General features: G+C 39.0%; 1 protein-coding gene across 9 annotated transcripts in view; it reads right to left on the reverse strand.

Annotated features, from left to right (window-relative positions):
• The window catches only part of PXK (PX domain containing serine/threonine kinase like), a 67566-nt gene that overhangs the window by 12828 nt on the left and 30770 nt on the right, over positions 1-23968 (reverse strand). For all 9 annotated transcript variants that reach the window (XM_016131626.2, XM_016131625.2, XM_036218668.1 and 6 more), the window contains exons 4-16: positions 21900-22086; positions 16153-16230; positions 15597-15670; positions 14963-15037; positions 12393-12497; positions 11717-11818; positions 10362-10523; positions 9820-9937; positions 8515-8593; positions 6153-6201; positions 2396-2473; positions 1792-1878; positions 1289-1358 (exon numbers count right to left, since the gene is read on the reverse strand). In XM_016131626.2, the coding sequence (XP_015987112.1) occupies positions 1289-1358; positions 1792-1878; positions 2396-2473; positions 6153-6201; positions 8515-8593; positions 9820-9937; positions 10362-10523; positions 11717-11818; positions 12393-12497; positions 14963-15037; positions 15597-15670; positions 16153-16230; positions 21900-22086 (1264 nt within the window). The remainder of the gene's footprint in view (positions 1-1288; positions 1359-1791; positions 1879-2395; positions 2474-6152; positions 6202-8514; positions 8594-9819; positions 9938-10361; positions 10524-11716; positions 11819-12392; positions 12498-14962; positions 15038-15596; positions 15671-16152; positions 16231-21899; positions 22087-23968) is intronic.

Raw genomic sequence — 23968 nt, forward strand, 5'->3', positions numbered from 1 at the left:
CAACATCCTCCAGCCTTTTCTTCTCCCAGACTCATCTGAGGAGCCTGCCTTGGTTCTCACTGGGACCTCCATGGTTTGGGGCTTCCTCTCCCTCTCTTCCCTTCTAGCTCCCCCTGAACCCTTCTCTAGCTTGGACTATGCAGACAGTGGTGTCAGCATGATTCTCGCCCCCTTCCTAGAGTCTATAATTTTCTCCCATCCCAAGTTTTCCAATTTCCAGAGCCACCCATACCACCTGCATTCTCTGGCTGCGTTTAGTCCAGCCATTGGGTCTTATGTGTCACTCACTGTTTCTCCTCATACCCCTAGCAGATGTCCTCCTCCCTGACTTCACTGAGAAGATCAGAGAAGGCATGAACTGTGAACATCCTCGATTTCCTCCCTTCTTTCCACTTTAAACACTTCTACCTCTTCACTTGCCCCTCCTGGCTCCTGCATCCAGGAAGAGAAGGCTGAGACTGACAGCTGGGCTCTTGATACTAAGCTGCTGGCCTTCTAGCCCCTTCATCCCATCAATCTCTCTTTTGCATCTTAGGCTTCTCCCTCTCTGCTGGGTCTTTTTCCTACCTAAAAGTATATGTAGCTATTCCTCAACCTAAAAAAACCTTCCCTTCCCTTGGCCTTCCAGGTCTAAGCCAAAGCTTCCTGGGTTAGAATGAAACCTCCCTTCCTCTGTGTAGAACTCTACTTCCTAGATTTATAAGGCAAAAGAAACAGAATGATCCCAAAGGATCATTCAATCTGGCCCTGATTTCCAAAGACAAGGCTCAAAGACAGCAGGGCTGGGTGAGGGGCAGCTCTGACTGGTAGTGATGACTTCAGGACAGCGCTCTCCATACTGTCTCGGTCCTTCTGGAATGATGCTTTTTGCCATCCCCACACATTGCTGAGTCCTTTCCTTAACACAGAAGGGCACATTCTCCTACCACATGGTGACTGGAGAAGAGGACAAGATTTAAGGTTGCTTCTATTTGTGTAGGCTCCACTAAAAAACAGGAGGCCTTGCATTTTAAGTTGTGTTGGGTTTTTTTCCATGGATAACGCTCATCTTTGGTTGATGGAGTTTTAGCATCAGGGAAGAGGCTGAGTAACCCAACAACCTCTGAGGTCTCTTTCAGGACTTGAGTCCTGTGAGCCAATGAATGCTCCCATAGTCCTTCATTATGACTGAATTCATTTGTTTTCTATATTCATTACCACACTCTGAACCCAAGACCACTTGACCAACTACAGACTCCTGGTCTTGGTCTTTGCATGCTGGGCTCTACTACAATCTATAACCGGTTACCTGAATTATTAGAGTTGCTATATTTTGCTGAATGCTCTTCATTATTTTCAATAGCAGATCGCTTGGACTTCTTTAAAAATAAAAAGAGAGAGGGGGTAAAAGCAAAGAATAAACACACTGAAGCAGAGAGTTAGAATAAAAATATTTTCTAGGCACACAGTTAAACTATCTCCATACAAGGTCATATTTGGCTTCATAATTGATACAGTGAAGAAATCATAAGCCAAAAACAAAGGGGAAAATAAAACCAAGAATGCTGACTATTATCTCAGGTTAATCACTCCCTCCAATTACATTAGGCTATAATCAGCCCAGAAAGCCAGGAAACATTTCTCCGCTCTTTTTTAAAAGCTCCAAACCAGTCATCTGGAAATAGTTTTAGTTTTCAAGAAGATATAGCACAAAATCTGTCATTAACTAAATGCACATCATTAACCTAAACTTTCTTTACATGAAAACGAGAACTTTTGTTCACACAGAATTCAGAGAGACATCAGGCTTACCTTTCGAGCTAAAATCTTTCTCTTTTTTCTTTCTTCTTCAGATCCATGGTGAGACTGAGCTCTTGTCAGTCTTCTATGCTGGTGAATCTATAAGAGACCATAATTCACCACAAATTTAAGTGTATTTTACACTAATAAAAATATCTAACATGTTTTGACAAATCAAATTATTTGGATGAAAAACCTTTCCCTGTTCAGCCTGTCTGCCTCCGAGCTCGGGTCTGGGTATTTGGGAGAAGAGTATGCCAAAAGGTAAAGACCTTTCTCGCTTCCCCCAGTTCCCTCCTGTTTCACAGAAGATGAGTATGGTCCCCAATACCTTTAGAGCACAGACCATGTGTGCCCCACCACCCTCTAGCCTGCTCCAATTATAAACAATGACACCCCTTTATGAACCTGTAAGTTTCCCCCACAAGCTGAGCTACTTGAAAACAGGAGTGTGAAATATTCAGCTGTCTTGTAGCATTGAGCCTGGAGCCTGGTTCAGAGCAAGTATGCAAGAAATGTTTATGGAATAAACAATCAGTTAAAAGTAAGTCATCCTGGGCAGCTGATGGAGACACTTAAAAGATCAAAGGATAATGAGGAAGTATTTACAATTTACCTGTTTCTGTTCTTCGATTAGTCTCTTTTCTATACATTCTTTGGCAATTCTTAATGCCTCTTTTAACTTGGTGGGAATCTGAAAGAAGAGAAAGTGCATACTCTATTGAATAAAATGGCTGGAGAGTCTCCCAAATCCTGGTTTTAATGTAGGAGCAGTTGGTCATCAAGAAATAGGGCATCTAGAATGAAATCAGTTACAAGCTGTGCACTTAAATCTTGTCCTGGCTATTTTTGGTAATCCCAGTACACTCAGCTCATCAGCATTTTTTTTTTTTTTATCAATGAGTATATAAAACTAACACATAAATAAATAATATATGTTTCAAGTATTTCAAGTAATTCTCAAAGGACCCCAAATTATCAAATCAATCTTGAAAAAAAAAGATCAAAATTGGAGGCCTCATACTTCCTGATCTCAAAACATATTACAAAGCTACAGTAATCAAAACAGTGTGATACTAGCATAAAGAAAGACATGTAGATCGATGGAACAGAACAGAGAACCTAGAAATAAACCCTCACGCACATAATGGGGAAAGGACAGTTTCTTCAATAAATAGTGCTGGGAAAATTGGATACCTACATGAAAAAGAATGAATTTGAACCTCTACCTTACACAATATGTTAAAATTAACTCAAAATTGGATTGAAAGGCTTTCACTCAAGATGGCAGAGTAGGAAAATGCTGTGCTCGCCTCCTCTCAGGACCACTTCAAAATTACAACTAAACTACAGAACCATCAATGAAAATAGCCTGAAGTCTAGCTGAACAGATCTCCTATAACTAATGATATACTAAAGAAACCATGTCAAGACTGCAAAAACAACAAAAATACCCTAGAAATTAACCATTTAAGTAACCATTAGTAGGAATAAGGGGCTGAAAAAAAAAAAAACTGGGCAGAAGACTTAACCAAAGATCTAAAACAATAACACTCCTAGAAGAAAGCATAAGGAAAAAGCTTCATGTTATTGGATTTGGCAATGATTTCTTCGGTTGAACACTAAAAGCACAGGCATCAAAAGCTAAAATAGACAAATAGGACTACATCAGACTTAAAACTTTTACACAACAAAGGAAACAACCAACAGAGTAAAAAGGCAACCTATGGAATGGGAGAAAATAATTGGATATCATATATCTGATAAGGGATTAATACCCAAAATATATAAAGAACTCCTATAACTCAACAACAAAACCAGAAGTAGTCAAATAAAAACTGGACTTGTCACAACAATAAAGCTGAAAAAAAAAAAAGAGAAAGAAAATCAAAGAAAAAAAGGACCTGAATAGATATTCCTCCAAAGAAGATATACAAATGGTCAACAAGTATATGAAAAGATGGTCAACATCTGTAATCATTGGAGAAATACAAATCCAAACCATGATGAGATATCACCTCACACAAATTAGAATGGTCAGGTCACTACTGAAAAAACAGAAAACAAGTGTTGGCAATGATGTTGAAAAACTGGAAGCCTGGTCAACTAATGGTGGTAATGTAAAATGATGTAGCTACTATGAAACATAGTATGGCAGTTCCTCAAAAAAAAATCTAAAAATAGAATTACCATATGATCTAGCAATCCCACCTGTGGGTACATATCCAAAGGACTGAAGCACACCTCATGTTCACTGCAGCATTATTCACAATAGCCACGAGGTAGAAAAGCCCAAATGTTTATCAACAGATAAGTGTAGTAATACACACAATGGAATATCATTCAGCCTTAGAAAAGGAAATTTTGTCACGTGCTCTAACATGGATAAAACTTGAGGACACTACACTGAGTGGAATAAGCCAGGCACAAAAGATAAATACTGTATGTTTCCACTTATATGAGATATCTTGAGCAGTCAAAATCATGAAAGCAGAGAGTAGAACTGTGTTTGCCAAGGGCTGGGAGGGCTGGGAAATGGGAAGTTATCATCTAATGGGTCGAGAGGTTCAGTTTGCAAGGTGAAAAATTTCTACAGATCGGCTATGCAAGTGAGAATATATTTAACACTACGGAACTGCACACTCAAAAATGGTTAAGAGGATAAATTTTACATTGTTTTTTATCATAATTAAAAATCAAAAAATATATAAAGTTTATTGGAACACATGCGCAAATTCAAATAATTATAACTTCAGAGGGATATTCTCTGTTAAACATTTACTTTCTGAATTTCACAAGATTAAGCTTTTTCCTGTTAAAAGATACTCTTAATGGCATGGTATATTTTTGAGTTCATCATTTCTTAATTTCTTAGTTTTTCAAACTCCGAGGAGCTCTGGCCTAGAAAACAGACGCCCAGATCATGTTGAGCTCTTCGTCTCTAATATTCTTTAAAAAATATAAACTTAAAAAATGTTTTGAGTAGGTAATACAGTCATCTGGTTTAAAATTCAAAAGCTGTAAAAGGGGGTACGTACACAGTAAAAAGTCTCCCACCTAGTTCCCTTCCTTGGAGGCAACCAATGTCACCAGTTTCCTGTGTATCATTCCAGAAAGAAAATGTATAAACAAGAAATTAACATTAGCTTTTAAAATCATACTGTCTTTGTTGCACAGACTCTCCGGCTTGGGGGAAGAGCGAGGTCTGATAATAACGCTTGGGGTAGACTATTAGGGGGGACAGCATATTTATTTACAAGGCTACATACATTTCCTCAGGAGTTTCAGTGAAAAAGAGATGAATTTAAATGTTTTTCTTTCCCACTTTAGATCCAAATAAACTATTATTGTCAGAACCCCTCTAACTGGCAAAAAAAAAAAAAAAAAAAAAAATAGGACAGAGGGAAGTGTATCTGTCACCTACACAATCTTCTGATCCCACCTTCTTTTTGGTTTTCTTCTTTTTTGTTTTTTCCCTAAATTTAATTTCATCATAAGAGTATCACACACTCTTTTGGAAGTATAAAGAGTGGAAAGACAACTATCTTTCATTCTTCTACCCAAAACAACACTAACAGTGAGTCTTGAAGACAGCCAGGCCCTAACCAGGCATTCATGTAGATTTCCTCAGTTGTCAAATGACAATAGACAGGTGTTACTCACCAACCCCGCACCTGAATAAACATAGTCCCAAAGATTAGGTACTTGCCCATAGCTCAGTGGCTCTCAAACGGGGGTGATTTTGCTCCCTCTCCTCTTTAGGGGACATCAGGCAATGTCTGGAGGCATTTTTGCTGTCATGATGAACGGATTTGAGAGAGAGTACTAATCACATCCAGTGGGTACAGGCGAGGGATGCTGCCTAACATCTCACAATGCACAGGACAGCCCCCACAACACAGAACTATCTGACCCAAAATATCAATGCTGTGGCTAAGAAACTTTTCCTTAGATAAATGGCTGGTATTAAAAAAGCAAAGTAAGGCATCAAACTGGTGTTCTTGGGTTCCAAAGCCCTGCTCTTTCCATAATACCACACAACACTGCTACTTCCCAGGATACTCCCTTCCTTCTAGACAGATTTTTTTTTTTTTACAGACTATATTTTATATCCTGCTTTTCCCTCCTTAGCCCAAATACTAATCATTTTCCATGCTACTGCAATGTATTATAAATTTCATTTTTATGATAAAAATATTTTATCAACTAGATGTACTATGAATATTAAACTACTCCCAAACTGTAGGATATTTAGATTGTTTTTAAATTTTCCTTATTATAAATACTAGACCTTCTTATTTTTTGATTAAAAACATGCCAACTTTCCAAGTAAACTTATGTTATAAACCAAAAAATGATAAAATTTGCTTTACCTTAAACTGTGGCTTTTCAGAAGTGGTTAATAAAACATCACTGAATAATCTGTAAAGAAAATTAAAAAGAATCCTTCTTAAAACAGGTGCACTCTCAGAACAGAATCAAAGCAAAAAGAGACATCTTTAGCCCATGAAGTCCCCACCATATCCCCCAGACCTGGCCCAATTTACCATTTCATGCTTATCAACACACTCAAAAAAGTTTCTGACCTAGCATGACCTTGGGGAAAATCTCCACTCCAGTGACCAGAGGGACTGGGTCAGCTGTGTACTGGAGGTTATTTCCCCATCGAGGAGCAAAAGTCCTCTCATGCTATACAGTGAATTAATTCATACTTTTAAAAAATGATTTTTACAAACTATTATTATATTATCATTTACATTATATTGCAAATAATATATGCAGTAGATATTTCTAAATAGAATAACTGGTTTTTCCTTTTTTCATTTTTTTTGCCCCAGAGGAGCATAAAATTTATTCTAGAGCTCAATAAAATAAAAATGTGTAAGTAAGTAGAAAGGAATCGTTCTAATTGGAATCTAATGAGAAAATAATTTTCTTCTAAGAAAAGTTGTGCTTCTCATGCTCTCCAAAAAAAGAAACAGTAGCTGTTAGAGTATATCAATTTTCTCTTTAAAATTATGTTATTAAAAACAATAATATGAGAAGTACTTAACTGTTTAGGGTAAAACAGGTCAGTTTAAATGGCTATTTGGGCAGTGCCTGAATGGCTCTAAGTGAGTCTTTCCTTGAACAGTCCTCATTTTTATAAATTAAGAACTATGTTACAAGATAAAATGGCAGGGTTAACTCTTCCCCACAGAGCTCCTTGGTTGGCTCTGGAGGTGGAGACATCACTGTCCCCTCCAAGGCCACGGGTCCATTTACTTCTGGACAACACATTTTAACTGAACACAGTTCACACCTCTCCAAGTGTTCTTCTCAAAGCTGAAGCCTACAAGCTGGAAAGACTTAAGTGAAGAAAGAATATTTGGACTCTAGGACTGGAACACTGGGGAAAAATGTAAGAGCTCTGGAGCAGGAAGAGCAAATCAAACCCAAGCAAATCAACATTCCCTAACTACAAATGCATTCTGTTCTAAAAGTCTGTGTGCAAATTGTTTTGTTTCCCTAACTGGATCTATTTTCCCATGTTCACAATATTATTAACAGTGGCTGATTTGAAGAGAGACACACCAGTGTCAGTCACATATTTGAATGTCACGTCCATGGGGCAGGCGCTTGGGCTGCTCTGTTCATCACAACCTCCCCAGGGCCTAAGATGACACCTGAGCTATAGCAGAAGCTAAAGTTATGGCTACCTTCTCTGGACTCTGGCTGCATGCATCTCAAGCTGTCTTCTGCCTGTTTCCCCATATTATTGTTTCCCCAGTACATTTGTTTACAACAAGCTGGTACAGACCACGGACGGGGTATATTAAATGGCACCTGATGCTCACAAAATAAGCTGACTCAATATTAATCATAACTGACATTTAATAAGCACTTATTAAGTACCAGACACTGTACTAGGAATCACCTCATCAAATCCTTCCAACAATCCACTGATGTGGGGACTATCATTATCCCCATTGCACAGATGAGGAAACTCAGCTTCCAGAGGTTAGAAAACTTGCCCAAGGTCACCCAGGCAGAAGTAATGAAGCTGGGTCCACCCCCAGGTCTGTCTAACCTCAGACACACCCTTCTTAACCACACACACTGTTGCCTCTCCATGAAGGGACAGAAAACCTAAAGGAAAAGCCCCAAAGCACAATTTCAACCTATTCTTGGTTACCTATTCATAACCCTGTTTAAGAGAGAATGTCTTCTGAGCTCTACGTCCCTAGCGCAGTGCCTGGTACATGTTAGATTTTAATAAATGTTACCCAGCTAGTAAATGAATAAACAAGTACATGGGAGGCCAGAAATACATTGTCTTTCTACTGCAGGGCAGACCCTCCAAGAAGACCAATGACTTGCAAAGCAGCCACAGCTGTGGTCCAATGAGTGCTTTAAAACAGGGTCCTCAAGGAAAACTGCTTGAGATGGCCCCTATTCCAGCATTTCCTAAGCGGGGGTGGGGGGGTTGGGGGGGTTCTCACATGTACGCATACACAGTGCTAACACTGACAGAGAGAGACACACGGGAAAATAAGATTGAGATTAAAGGAAAGCAATCAGACTAAGGTAGCAGAGAGGTCATGATATCATGCTGCAAGTGACCGTCAGCAAAAAAGTCACTTTCACTCTGCAAGGACTGCAACTGAATCTTTACTATGGTACCAAGCATTTGGGTTAGTGGTTGGTGTTCGACATAGCAATGAAGATTACAACCAAGGCATATGATTGACTTACGGCATCTGCAAGAGCCGGGAGACGGTAGGCATGCCATTTTTACAGGCTTCACAAGACAGCGTAGACTCCAACACGGCCACTTGAAATGAACAGATATACATTTTAGTTCCACAGAACACACTGGCAAATCCACTTGATGATGAAAAGTTTGACACCGCTTTGCAACAACTGCCTGCAGGCTGATCAGGACAGTGTCAAAACTCTTCACGCACAGACAGATGGCATACGTGAGGAGGGGGAAGGCTGGCAATGCCAATGGTACTGATTACTCAAACTAAATGGCTTAGAAACCGCATGCTGACAGAAAGCTAAATATATTTCAAAGATAATTGGTGGAAGGATTCAAGACATCATTCACAAAAGTGTTTGCTCTCTTAAAAGAGAAGTAAACACTAAACAGAAGTTAAATTCTTGAACCCAAAAGACATTTTGCTGCTTGCCTTCTTTTAATCAAAAGCAGCATGTGAAATGCCAATTGTTGATACCTCATCTTCCAACACCTTGGGTGATATAAACAAAAGCAGCCAGATTTTTCTACTCACAGGTCACTGTTCAGTTTCAGCTGTTCAGACTGAACACAAAGTAGTTTCAGGGCCTGCTCTCTCGAACCACCTCACTTAACACTAAACTAGCACTCGGTGGAGGGCTGACTTGCATACTTTGATGGCACAGAGGTCAAAGAGCTACCCTCTCTATGCTCTAGTAGTCAGTGCATTCTGAGCTGGCTGTGGAGGAGATAAAAGGGTCCCTGATGAGTGTGGATCAGTTCCTACAGCCCTTTTTCCAAACAGTGCCTCTCACCAGTCCCCCTGTTCTCCTCGGCCCCCTCAGGTAATGCTGGGAGAGCTCTCAGATCCAATTTGCTGAGCATCTGCATTCCTGCCTGCCTCTCCTATCTCTGGGCCTACGAGACAACAACCTCCTAGGTATTCCACCCATGGCTCCCCTGTTCCTTGCAAGTCTCACTCCAGCCTTGTTCTGACTCCTGACATCTGCCCAAGTCCTAAGGACTGGCTTCAAATTGCCTGATCCTGGTTCTTGTTTCTGTATCAGATTCAGTCTGGCCATACTTCACTTTACATCCTCTGGCTTCCAAAATTTCAGTGCACATTACAAAATGCCTCCTATTTCATACAGCCTAACAAATGTACTACACTAAATTTTCAGTGTACTTTTAAATTGGGTAAGAATTTCTAGCTGTGGAGCATGACAACTTCCTCTGGATCCTTCCTGGACTCTAGAAAGGGAGTGAGTAGCTCTGCAAACTACCAAGGCCCTGAAAACGCCCCCAAACCCCATACTGACCCACAGCCATAGACGGCGCAGGAGGGAAGGAGTCTACAGGCACCGAGTCTGGAGGTCGTCCGTAAGTCATTTCATACAGTAAGTGGCCAAAGCAGTGGACATCCACACTTTCCAATGTCTGTGGAAGAAAAGGGAAGCCAGGCATGTTCCTTTTTCAGTTTGGCTTTGTGAATTCCAGTGCTCCTACTCTAGGCTTTCACTGAGAAATAAGGCCCAGGGTGACCCCACTCATAATTGGTAATGAAAACATAACTCCAAAGCCTTTTTAAAAAGCACAAGACATTGCTCTGACCAAAGGTGTTGGTCCTGCCCTCCATGGTTTTCCAATCAGTGATTCTACGCCCCTCTTTGTCTCATCTATCATATCAGCTTAGCTTCTTAGAGATACAGCCATACTCTGGGAGAAACAAGGCATGGTCTACCCCAACTGTATCTTTCACTGCTTAGTGCATATTTCTTACATGAGCAGACCATGGGTCTAGCCATGTGGATAATTTATATTTCATAATGAACCTGTTGTTTCATTACTTTCAGCAACTTACATTGATTTTCCTGAATTGTGAGAAATAAGATCGGTAAAAGGAAGGAAGGCCCAACAAAGAATTCTCAAGGTCTAGCAGCCGGCAAGTGTCCCCATCTAGCATCACATTGGAGGCGTGAAGATGCCCATAAGGGAATCCCTTGTCATGTAGAAACTTTAGTACCTATTAAAAAATACATATATATATGTTACATTCCCCCCCAACTCATTCAGGTATAAGTCTTTATTTTTTAAGTCAATATATTTTAAAATAAAACCAAACAGGTCACTGAGATTTCCAAAAATTGTCACCCCTATCCATTTTTCTGGAAAAGAGACTGATGCTGAATGCTTTCCAGCTGTGAGATACAATGCAAAGCTCTCTCATTTCCAAAGAATAAAGAAGCAGCCTGCATCTGCCTAGAGTTAATAGCTTTATGCCCAAAGGCTCTACTTTAAGTACTTTCTGATCTCAAAAGGCCAAGTCCTCTTTAGGGCAGTCTTGATTCTCCTGCACAGAGAAGTAAGGTTATCATGTCAGTGCTTTGGCCAGTTATTCAGGAAAAGGAGTTGAGCTGAAAACATCTCTAACCCAATCTTACCTCAGAATATATCTGGCTGTTCATTAATGAAAAAAATATGATAGGAACCCACAAAAAGAAGCACACTTTTCAGCTGCCATTTAATAAACAGTGGCTCACCTGGTAATATAAGTTCCCAGGGCAACCCACTGAGGACTGGAAGAATATAGTGCAACTTCTCTTTCTATTTATTTTGTTTTTAATCTCATTCTTAACTTATAAGTATATAAGTTAAGTGAAAGATACAACTTTAAAACTGACTTATAAGTGTTTAAGAATGAGATTAGTATATAAAATATATTATTAGTAGTACATGTACATAATAGTTAAAAATATACATTGGGGGGTTATGCTTCAATTGTTTTCACTGATAGGATTGCACAATCCAAAAAGTTTGGAGAAAACTGCTCTAGAGAGTGATGTGGGAAAGGCTTTTCGTACCAATCACACTTCTGTAAGGGAGCCATATGGTTACGTATATGTTATAACAAACTAAAGAATCTTGGCATAAAGATAAAGATCAACCGAAAATAACTCAAAAGTTGGTATCCACACAATTAAGTTCTTAAAAAATCAGACACTAAATTCCAACATCTAAACTTTCTGGAATTTTGTAGCTCTAAACTAATCTTAGTCTCAAATATTTGCTTTTTGAGATAAAATATAATACCATCAGTTTATAAGTAATTGGACAACCTAAACTTTTTTAGATATTGCCTTAGAACTTTCTCAAAAGGATATTGGAATACTGGGTAAAATTCTAAAGCAACTTAGACAAAAATTAAATACTTCTTACCTCTAATATTTGCCGTCCATATGTTTTTATTTGCTGAAGTTCAAGGCCTTGAATCTTCTTAGGGTTGCAATACTTTTTTAGGAATGGGTCTTTTGGTTTTGACTTTGGAAAAGAACAAAGACCACATAAGACAGCAGCAGAGGGGTCGACATCTGCACAAAGGCTCCCAAACAGGCAGGACCTACAGAGGCTAGGGAGCACTGAACTGCAGGAGTGGGTTTTTAAAATACAACAGTCGGTATAGTTGGAAGAAAGAGGCTGAGCTAGGTTTCATCCCTTCTCTAGTCCAGTGAAGTTGTGCCTGGTCATGACCTTAGCTAACCCCAAAGTCTTGTATACTGGTAGAATTTTTCACTATTATTATTATTATTTTTTTAAGTTTCCAACTTTGAGATAGTTCAGTATTGTTTTGTTAAATGAAGGCACAACTTTAAAACTGACCTACAATGCAACGGACATAATCATTAAAGGTTCAGCCTTCCCTCACGTGGGGAAAGGAATGATCTTTAACCAAACTGGATAGTGTTTATTATTAAAATCAAAATCAATTTCAAGTAAAATCAAAATGAAAATGAAATCCTCATGGCCTAGCTTTTGGAACCCCAGTATCAAGTATTCATAACAGGTTCTAAAGGGACTTGAGAACTTCTTTATGACCATAAACTTGCACAAGTACCTTGTAGATCAGGTCCTTCAAAGTTCCTTTTTCATTAAACATCCTAATTAGCAATGCTGAGGATTCATTAGCTGTGGCAAAGGTAACCCGATAAATATTAGGGTGCTGTCAAAACAAAAAAAGAAATTCACATCTATTTGCATCAGCATCTAGGTCCTTTTACATCCAAGACCCGGTTATGCAGGGTCAAGTACCATTTAAGTTGTTTAGTTGCATACAAATGTGAGGATACTCTCTGAACACATGGCATTTTCAAGTTATTAGATGACCAACTTGTAACTCATTCTTTATATTAAAGAAAGAACATAAACAGTACTGACAAAGTAAGCTGACAATGTAAGCTTTACATGGGACGGTATCTGCTTTGGTATGCATATTCTCATAGTTCAGGAAAAAGTATGGAAAAAGAGTGGGAAAGTCTGAGTTTTTGGAATAGTGGTTTTAATATTCTGCCTCTGTAAATTGGTAAAGAATAAAGTCGAATCCTAGAATAGCCAAGTGGGAACCATGATAAATGTGTCTTCATTCACAATTTTGCCTAACATTCCACACTCCTGCACAGTGCCATAAAACAAGGAAAAGCAGCATTTTTTGGCATCTTGGCCCTTTTCCAAAGCAGCTAGCATGAATCTTCTTGTCCTTCTCCTGGAGTATGCAATATGATCATTCGCAGTGTCCTCCTGAGTTGGAGATTGACCAATTATTGACTTAAAGAACTCATATGACCTGAAATTTTGGTCAAATGAACCACCTGGTTCCAGACAGGTTTTGCGATCTCCCTTAGCTCAAAGAAGTACCATGAAAATTTAATTTATGGGAACTGAGCTATGCAAAGATTTGGGGGGGGGGGGCAAGTGTTGAGTGAATTGAGGGGTGAAAGAGTGTGCCCAGGAAAATATAGTAATTGATCATGAAGCTTCTGCTGACCATCACATCAAAATGGTTGTTGCTGACATTTTAATTGCTTTACTGAAATATCATTCACATAGCATTACATTTCACTTATTTGAAGTGCACAATTCAATGGTTTTCGGTATAATCACAGAGTTGTGCAACTATCACAAAATCTAATTTTACATTTTCATCACCCCAAAAAGGAACCCAATGAATAAAATAAAATCCTTGAATTTATACTGATATAAATAAAGAAGGGAGACTAGGAAGCTCTTCCTATTAGAATGCCAACTAATTCAACTAATAAATAAATATAAGAGAATGGAGTTAGAAAATCTCAATGAATGCTAAAACTAGTGGGTTTGATAAAGAATGGGGTATTTATATAGTCTCAAAATATCTCCCTATAATTACTTACTAATTAATTCTAGTTGTTTATCTTAAGAAAATAATTAAGAATGGATATAAACATTTAGCTAAAATTGTTCACTACAGCTTTTTCCTAAAGAGAAAAAAACTGGAGGTGATCCAAATATCTAGAAGATGAGTTGAGTAAACTGAGGTACATTCAATTTAACTCTATGCAGCCAGTAATAATAATTTTAATTATATGTAGCCAGTAATAATATAAATACTATATTTATTGAAATAAAAATGTTCATGATATACTATTAACAAAAAAATCAGATTTTAAAATATGTGTATATATATATTTTTTAATCATATAAAATTCTAGAAAAGTAACAACTAAACATTTTTGTTCATATTTCTGGTTGGTTGGGATTATAGGTGAGTTTTATTTTCTTATTTTTGCTTATCTGTGTTTCCTGACTTTCATACAATTAATATGTATCACTTGTCTCACTACCTTCTTTTGAAAAAGCATATCTATTAAAAGAAATTTAGAATTCAGTGCTGACAGCCTGTGTCACACAATTAATCAAATTCAAAGGCCACAGCATTTTTACCGGCTACACATCACACCTCATTTAAAGCTTAGTTTTCTAGCTTAATAAGATACTCTGTCTTCAAAAACAAACTCATCAACTCAGCTACATAGGTCAGCATAATTGTGCTCAGTCCATGAATGATTCATTCTACATTCTCCTGCAGACCACAGATAAAGAATACCCACACTAACTCAATTTTCTGGCCAGATCAGTCTTTTCCTCAAGACATTCTGCATCTATTTTGAAATATATGAATGTGGTTCTTTCCACCGAAGGCCTTGGGATTGAACTGTGTACTAAATGCCACCTAGTTAGCCTGTGAGAATAGTAAGGCAGCAAAAGAGCTATTTTTCCTTTCCCTCATCCAGCTTACCTAAATCCATATTATTCTGTTTTTCCAGGCTAGAACAGGTTTTTTAATTCCATTGATATAAACATTCTCACCAAGAACACAGTGACTACTACCTACTCTATATATTTTTAATACATAAAGGCTACATTTAAATTAACACACATTTCACAGGTTATATGTCGTGAACACCACTGAAATAACCTCTAATCTATGGGACTATCCCTGAGCCATTTCAGTCTGAACTGAAATCCACTGTACCTCTCCATTCTTTCGAGCCTATAGAGTATGTCCAGCTCTTCTGTCCATGGTCACCTACAAGAAAACACTGTGAATCTGTCATCAGCACCAAGAATAATAGAAAGACTTGTACTCACCAAACAGGAAGGCAGAAGTTTGATTAAACACTGAAAATCTTTATCTGACAGATACTTGTCGGGGCCAAGGTCAGCCTGAAAACATGGAAATACCAAGGTACTGCCTTAGTCATTAAAAAAAAAAAATTCCCCTGTAAGTCTTTTCCCTTTTTTATTTGTCCAAATATATGAATGTAAACCAAAGATGAAAACCACCTAAGTCTTGCTGCCTCAGGCCTTTCTGGAGAGACAGAATATTAACATATAAATAGCAGTACTCAATTATAATCTTATCAAATTTCATTAACCAAATATATCACTAGAACTTTCAAAGTGAGAGATAACAAAGGAATGCCCAAATACTTTCTTTAAAACAAACTGCAAAACTGCCAATCCTAAAGAGGTTCCAGAGAACTATTTTAAGCCTAAGCCGTTCCTATTTCTTTTCAAATGTTTATTAGCTGATCAAATATAATCACATTGGAATAACCAAATGCATAAGCAAGGTGACTTCAAATGAATCCTTTAATGGGGGAGGGAGGAGGCCCCCCTGGCTCAGGAGCACAACATAATTTCATGATTTTCTTGTCAGTATCCGCTTTCATAAACCCATCTAAAGTCCCTGAAATTGGACCGAAGCAAAAAATTAGCTTACCCAGCTTAACACCAGCCGTTCCTTTGGTTGATTTTTAATCTTCATCAAGAAATATTTCTTCCTTATTCTCCAACCTACCATAAAAGCAGAAATGTGTTTTATGCCAATTGATATAAATTTCATTGACTGAGTAATTAATAAACATAAGTCTGGCAATATTATCCATAGCTATATAGGCACAAGTAAAACAACTATTTGGGAATGTTGACATGGCAAAGCCTGCGCTAAAGAAAAAGGGGGGGGGCAAACAAAGAAATTACTCTTTTCACGGAGACAGAAAAATAGCACTTTAGTTTAGACTTAGTGAAAATGACAGATGAGGAATAAATGATGGTTCTGAAAGTATAAGTTATTACCACTGAAGTAAGTCCTCAGATGGGGCTTCAACCAAGATTCAGTAAGTCTTAAACGTTAAGAAATCAAGCAGTAGGGGGAAAAAAGAAAAAGAAATCACCTGCATTAAAGAGCTTTCTTGGGATACACATAGGAAAGTATGATAAAAAATCCAGTTCTGTGGTCTGTCTTTTTTAACAGAATGGGCATGCCAGTTTCTCACCTATGTCTTTCAATGGTTCTACTACCTCCCACTTTGGTTCTGATCGGAAGAACATGGAAACTTGTTGTAAGGCAATCTCTGTGAAGACATTTTAGAAACTCATTAGTCAAGCATATCAGGAAAGTACTATATGTTTAAGATATTATTCTTGCAAATGAAATCCTTAGAGTCTATGACTGTCTTAAAAAACTTAATTACATAACAACAACAACATAGACTAAATGCAACGTGGGATTCTAGATTGGATCCTGGAACAGAAAAAGGACATTAGTGGAAAAACTAGTGAAATCTAGAATAAAATCTATAGTTAATAGCAATGTACCGATGTTAATATCTTAGTTTTGATAAATATGCTATGGTTATATAAGATGTTAACATCAGGAGAAACTGGCTCAGGGATATGTAGAAACTCCGTATATCACTGCTATTTTTCTGTAAAATCTGAAGTTATTCCAAAGTAAAAAGTTTATCAAAGAAGAGTAATTAATTACTAGTGAGGTCTATATAGACACGTATTTTAAAAACTGGAGGATCTGAAATATACAAACTAGTATGTGTAAGCCAAGAATTCAATATATGCACCAGGCCACAATCCAAGCACAAAACTAAAAATGTGTTCTAAGGTCAGCGTGGAACAGTATTTAACATTGCTCCAACTGATATTTATCCCGTCTTCATTCTTCATGGAATTATAGCTTTCACCAACAAAGAAGTGATTAACCTTAAATATATACTGGAAACAAAAGCCAGTGTTTTAGAAAAACATCTATATACAGCAACGTCTATGTGGGAAGTGATGTTGTGCCTGTTTACTGGAAAAAAATGCATTCTTTTTGTGTTCGTTTATCATGAGAATGTTTCTTCCTTTTAAGAAGACAATGAGAAGAGGAAGTTCTCTAAAGTTCACTGTATTAAGAAATTATCAGAATAATTGTGCTTTCACATTTTCTGCAAAAAGCAACATCTGTAATTTGCTATTTCCCCTCAATTCAGTGAGTGCTGATCCCTGAAAGCAAACAGAAATCCTCTATAAATTCACTATGGGATTTCACCTCTGCTAGCATTAATTACATTCCAGGCAAACTGGTGAGGCATCAGGGATTGGGCAGAAATGCTCTCCGTATGTCAAAATGGCCTAAATTACCATGCCAAGAGGTTGGCACACATAATCATTTTGATGTACTTACAGTACATTATGAATTAAGAGATTCAAGGAAGAAAATCCACTAGCTATTTGTTTATTGACTCAATATGTAAAGTGTCATCTATCCACAAAGAAGAAAAGATGTGATGACCAAGTACAAAACTGACTCCATTTACATATGTTCTAACTACTCCAATGTGATAAGCCATTTGGAAGGACTGGCTGTGCCAGAAGCATATAAATTTTCGTTATCGACACTGGGAACTCTGTACCTTCCCTATAATTAATGTTGATATAAAATGTTTTGGTACTTCCAAAATAACTTGAACATAAACGAACTTAAAAGGAAATTCTTTTAAGTAAAAATCATTATTATCAACTTTGAGAAGGATCGTGAAAAATAATTTTCCAAATGAAGTACATCATTCTAAGAGGCTACGAAGGACGATTGGCTCAAATCTAACAGTGACTCACAATTCCCCACAAAAATCATTCTTTAACAATATTTCTGTATGCTACTATATATCATATGTTGTTTTAGGAATGGGGATATATCTGTGAACAAATGAAACATGGTAGTTTTGTAACTGATAAATTGAGGATTGGGAAATAGCTTTTTGTATCTTAGGGGTTAGGGAACCATAGAAAAGACATCTTCTTTCTACTATAATTTATTGCCAAGTAGATTACATGACTACTATTCTCCCAACATTAATCTTCTCTCTCCCCCAGACTCAGGCACTTCAATCCTAAACATTGACTTCTCTGCTCAGAAGCCTTTATTGGCGCCCATTTCCTTATCAAGACCACACTTCTAAACCTAGTGTTCAACCTAGCTCTGGCTTTGTCTCCCACAACATGTAGTACCTTATGGTCTGTTCACTCTGAGATTTTCTTCCCTTGGCCCTCGAAGATGGACCTGCTCCTGCCCCCCAGCATTTTCTATCCCTGCCCATTTAACCTTTGAAGCTCAGCCCACATCTGCAGCCCCTCTAGCCAGGACCCCCTCCCTCCCACCTCTATACACTCCCAGTGCTATATATGTCCTTATCCTATGGGATACTCTCACAGTCTGTTCTATATTAGGGTTCTCTCTTCTACCACATCATAAACTCTGCCTGGAAGAATACATGTTAATCTGGATAAAGGCCACAACCATATGGAAATACCTCTCTCTCCTGGAGCACTGACCGCCAATTTCTACTCACCCCTCAGATCTCTGTGTAAATATCACCTCTTCTAGAAAGCCTTCCTCCATCTTCAGATCTCAGTCATCTACAACCCCATTCCCACCCTCAAAGTGATGCCCTGTGTTTACCCTGCCAGTCTTCACTTGTCAATCTCCCTGCAAAAGTGTCTTAGAGTAGGGGTTGGGGGAACTATTCCTTCTTTGTTGCTGTATTCTTAGCATCTGGACATAACAGGTGCTCAATAAGTATTTGATGCAGCAAGAACTAAGGGTTCTATACAGTGTTCAATGGATGTGGATGTTCTCTCTCATTAGAACATAAAATCCATTAAAAGGAAGGAATCTGCCCTCTATTTCCTTAGCACTGACTGACACATAGGGGAAAACTGCATGCTCAGTAAATGTGGATAAACAAGCCCCAGAAAGGAAATGCAGAGCAAAGCCTTCAAGTCCATCCCGCGATTCCGACAGAACTCAGACTTCTTAGCTCAGAAGGTACCAGCTGCCTCTACTGTGTGCAGCCTCTAAGTTCCTAGATCTCAGCCCCATGGGATGACTATAGGGAACAAATACTAACCTCTTAGTCCTGCAGGGGTGGTGTTGCAGAGGCCTGCACAGCAGACATGGGCCTCCAACCTCTCTAAAGCACCTTGCTCTTTTTCTGAATATAATCCCCTATCCCCAATCCCTCCTTCTCTCCTTTTATCCTGGAGTCCACCACTATCAACCTTCTCAAGGGATTCTTGGGGCTTTAGGACCAGAAAGGAGCTTCAACACTCCCTAGTCCACTCCTCCATCCCCACCTCATTTTATAGGGCCAAACCCTGAGGCCCGCAAAGGGGAAATACTGCTAATGACCAAGCCAGAACTAGGATCCAGGCCTCCTGACTTCTGGTCCAAGTAACATGTGTGTGTGGGGGGGGGGGGAGGTGGGGGGAGGGAGAGAGAGTGAGTCCGTCTGTCCCAACACAAACCCTTCATGAATGGGAGACACCCATTTTCCCTGTACAATAGCTGGTCCTCGATTAGACTTTCTAATTCAAATGAACACCTTACAGACTCCCCCAGTGTTGACTATGGGCTACACTGTGAGTTTTGAGAAGCCTGGACAACTCTGCCTGGCTTTTCAGGGAAGGGCTCAGTCAAGCTGGTGGGGAGGAGGAGGCCTGGGCTTCCCTTTCCGGAGACTGCTGGTGAGTCAGCCTAGAGGCAAGACAAGTTCTGACATTTCATTTAAAGGAGAAAATAAATCAGCATCTCTCTGAAAACAGCAATCATCCTCTACTGTTCTTTTACAGGGCTATGCCCTCTAAATAGTGGCAGTTCCTTGAACATTTGGGTCCTGGTCAAAGTCTCTAGTGGCCTTCTTATACCCCTGTTCACATCTGCTTTGGACTCCTGACCCTCTACCATGCTGGGAGAGAGGGGGAAAAATCAAGGACAATAGCAGCATGTGAGAAGCACAGCAGAAGAAAATACAGAGATCCATCTAAGCAGCATTTTAATTGGAAAACACTCAGACAGTGTATACTTATACACTACAAATATGCAACCCTAGGTAAGGCCTTCCCTCTTGGGGGCCTCTCATCTATAAAATGAAAGGGCAAATCTTGATGTGTCTGCTTCAAGATCCCTTCTAGCGCTGACCCCATATGACTCAATGCACTTCTGGTAAAAACTCCCTGAGAGCTGGGAGAGCATCCTCCTCAAACCTGCATCCACAGTACCCAGCCCTGCACCCAGCACATGCCAGACACAGCAGATAGTCAAGATCTGTGGAATGAATGGTATCATCACATGTGCATTACCCCATGATGCTTGTTCTCAGGAGAAGATGAGCAGGCCCTCTCAGGCAATAATGTGGACAAACCAATGAACAGGCAGAGATGAGGCTGATTTGATAACAATCAATCCAGAGAGCCCACCGTTTGACAATCTGGGCAACAACTGAGAAATGAAAGCCATGAGCGATGCTACTCTGAAAGAATGTGAGCTGTCCCAGGAGCCCTTGTGCTGTGATGCCTTTTCTCGTATGTGAACCAAAACACAAGTGGAGGATGAATGGAAGCCTTGTAACAACTCAATGTTCAACTTGTAACCTATAGTAAATGTGAATTTGAAATATGAATCTCATGTGAATTTCCTTTGCTTGGTTGCATTCTGGAAAGGCATTGCTCCTACTGGCACTTCCATTAGAAGATGGCAGGTACATTCCAGAGGGAGACTTCTCAAACTGTAATGTACATGCAGATCACCTGGGGGCCTTGTTAAACTCAGACCCTGGTTAGTAGGTCCCGGACAGGGCCGAATGCTGCACTTTTGACAAGCACTGGTAAGAGCGCTACTGGTCAGAGGACCACACTATGAGTACTAAGGCCCAAGGGCTGTGGCTTTCGCTCTCAGCTACATAAAGGAATCTCTTAGGGAGCTTTACAAACCACGAGCCGCACCAGCAGAAATTCAGATTTAACTGGCATGAATGTAGCCTGGGCATCAGGACTTTTTAAAGCTCCCCAGATGATTCTATTATGCAGAAAAGTTTGGTGCCTCTATTTCCCTGAGATAGGAATAAAAGTGCCTCCCTCTAATTCCTTCAAAAGCAGTGTTTTGAGGACCCCAAAAGTAGCATGTTAACGATCTATTCTCTTAGCAAGGAAATCAGCTTATCAATAATACCCAGAGTTCCACTTAGAAAGACTCTAAGCATTGTTTAGCTTTAACAAATTATTTGAATTCTAGTCATTGGTTCAGTCCTACAGTAGTTTCCATTGGTCTCTTCAAGACCACGGCAGAGTGTGTTCAATATTTAATCACTCATTCTTCTGACACCAGGCTGAGGTTATTGATGCCAGCTTTCTGTGGAGCTGGTACCATTTCCACCTGTTTCCTGGCTGCTGCCCTGATCTAGTGAAGGTTTAGAAGACAACCACATCCTCCACACGCTTTGCACTGAGTGGGTCTCAGAGAACAACCAGGAAGACACAGAGAGGTTCCTTCTGAATCACTGCTGTGCTTAAAGTAATTCCGAGAAAAAAACAGGCACACTACGTATTGTAAATACAAAAGTGGAGCGAATATTAATCAAATTGAGATTGCTGTATAGATTATCATGAATTAATTACTCTCTGTCCTGTCAGGGAAGATAATACAGACAAGACCATAAGTGCATAGACACAGTAACTTCTCTTCCATATTTTTCTGTGCAGACATTAACAATATGTTAGAAGTAATTATTTTCTTTTTATATGTCAGTAGGAAATTACAACCAGGTAAGAATTAGTAGGTAAATAACGCCCTAAAACAAAGGTACACATCTTCTCATTTGGAAAAAGAGTTTCTATCACATATTTTATCTCCAGCAAAGCACAGAGCCTCTTTAGCCATGTGACCACAGCAGACAGATCCCATGCTTACCAGTGTAGTTCGCGGAATAGTTGTTTGGATCTAAAAACTTCTTAACCAGCTCACAATTACACAAGATATGATTCGTGGTGATAACGTTGAGATAGTTCTGAAGACCTTTCTGCCTCTCAGCTATGAATTCACGATCCATGTTACCAATCAATTTTTTGGGAGGAAGAGGTAGACTTAGGCCTGAAATCTTCAATTTAAAAAAGAAAAAGCATTATAGTCATGTAATTCTCAAATAAGATACAATATCAGAATCCTAAGCCATCTCATTTCATTAAGTCCAAGACCTCAGATTTTAAGATGCATCCTAATTTCAGTGAGACAATGAAAATGTGGAAAAACTGTGCATCATAGAATTCATAAAATACTGCTTTAAGCATAACTATAAAACTTAATTTTTGAAAAAAGTGTTATTTTTAGGAACACAATTTTAAGAGTCAAATAGTTTTTTATTATTATTTGTAGTTGCATGACATTCCCTCATCACCACCCCTGCCACCAGATGACATGTCTATTCCCCCCTCTCCAGAGACAGCCATACTCAACTCTTTCAACCAGTCTTTTAGCATTGGGGAATATTTATGCTGTTATATCTTGATTTTTTCATTTTTAAGCATTATCTACGAATTTCCCGTCATGGAAGATGAGGATTAAGTTCTCTTTTGCAATCGTGACCTCAGCCCACAGACATCCTGTTCCTAATCCTTCCACTATAGTAATGTTATTCAGTGCAGTATTCATGTTTACGTTAAGTAAATGATATTCATAACTAAGCCCAAGAGCCATGCTGACCATGCTGACCATGCTTACTTTCTGTCAACTGGCAGTCTGTATTTTTAGTTCACTATTCAACTCTAAACTCTTCATCTAAGCCATTTCTCAACATATTCAGAGATGCATTAATTTCATTTTCTTGAGGAGTATCTTCTAGAACCCACCACCTTGCTTCAAGCAAGACTGATGGTCTCTACACTTGCGGCAAAACTGATATCCTGGAATGTCCACGCCTTTCTTTGGCTAAACTCCACTTCTGTATCCATACTTCCCTTTTTCTTGGATACTCCCCTTATTTTTGGTGGAGATATTCTCCACCAAACTTCATTTCCCTTGACTCCTTTTTAGGAAGCTGACAAAGTTTTTGAGACTTTACACATCTAAATATGTCTTTACCCTCACACTCAATTTATAGTGAGTCTTGATGTGGAATTCTTAAGTCAGAAATACCTATTCTTCAGAATTTTTAAGAACTACTTTATTGTCTTCAGTGACCTCAGTCTTTAGCATGAGGAAGAGTCTTTCCTCTTAGACTGGGCAGATTCCCCCAAAAGAATCTTCTGGTCTCCTTCCTGGAGGGTCTAGGCCTGATTACCAGTATTCTGATTGCTGAGAGAAAGAGGAGACTCTGGGAGGAGAGAGAACGTGGGGAGGTCGGGTCTATGTTCCTGTTTTATTATGTAAATATTTCCAACTGTGCCCGACCTGCATTCTCCAGTCCTGAGACTGTTTTACCCTCACCAGAGAATAACTCAGTTTTCTGCTGGAGGGAGAAGGGTAGGCATAAGTTGCTCAGATGGGGGAGATTAAGGGATCTAACTGCTTCTGAAACATACTATCAACTCCTGATTTTAGCTTGAACTCACCCCACACTGGAGGCAGCACCTGCACTGTCAATTGCTAACCTTTAGAAGGTTCTGTGGTATAACTGGACCCAGTGGAGCTATCCAGCCCCCATTTCAGAATTCTGCCTTCTCATATTTGCTTAATTAGTTAGCTCTCATCCATTGAATTTTCAGCTTCAAATGTTTTGTTGTAGGTTTCCCCTTTCCTATTTGTCCGTGTGTGTGTGTGTGTGTGTGTGTGTGTGTGTGTGTGTGTGTGTAAGGTCAGTTTACTGTTGTTTAAGAGTGGCTGCAGGAGCACGGAAAAATAAATGCAGGTGCTCAATGTACAATCATTTTCCAGATTATTTAAAATTCTAAGTCGATTTTTTAAACTTAAAGAAGAAAGCATCGAATTGGTCTCTTAATTTAATGAGCAAAATCACTTTCAAAGAGCAATGCTATTTTAATCTT

This window comes from Rousettus aegyptiacus, unplaced genomic scaffold, assembly GCF_014176215.1.
Source record: "Rousettus aegyptiacus isolate mRouAeg1 unplaced genomic scaffold, mRouAeg1.p scaffold_m13_p_4, whole genome shotgun sequence".
NCBI lineage: Eukaryota > Metazoa > Chordata > Mammalia > Chiroptera > Pteropodidae > Rousettus > Rousettus aegyptiacus.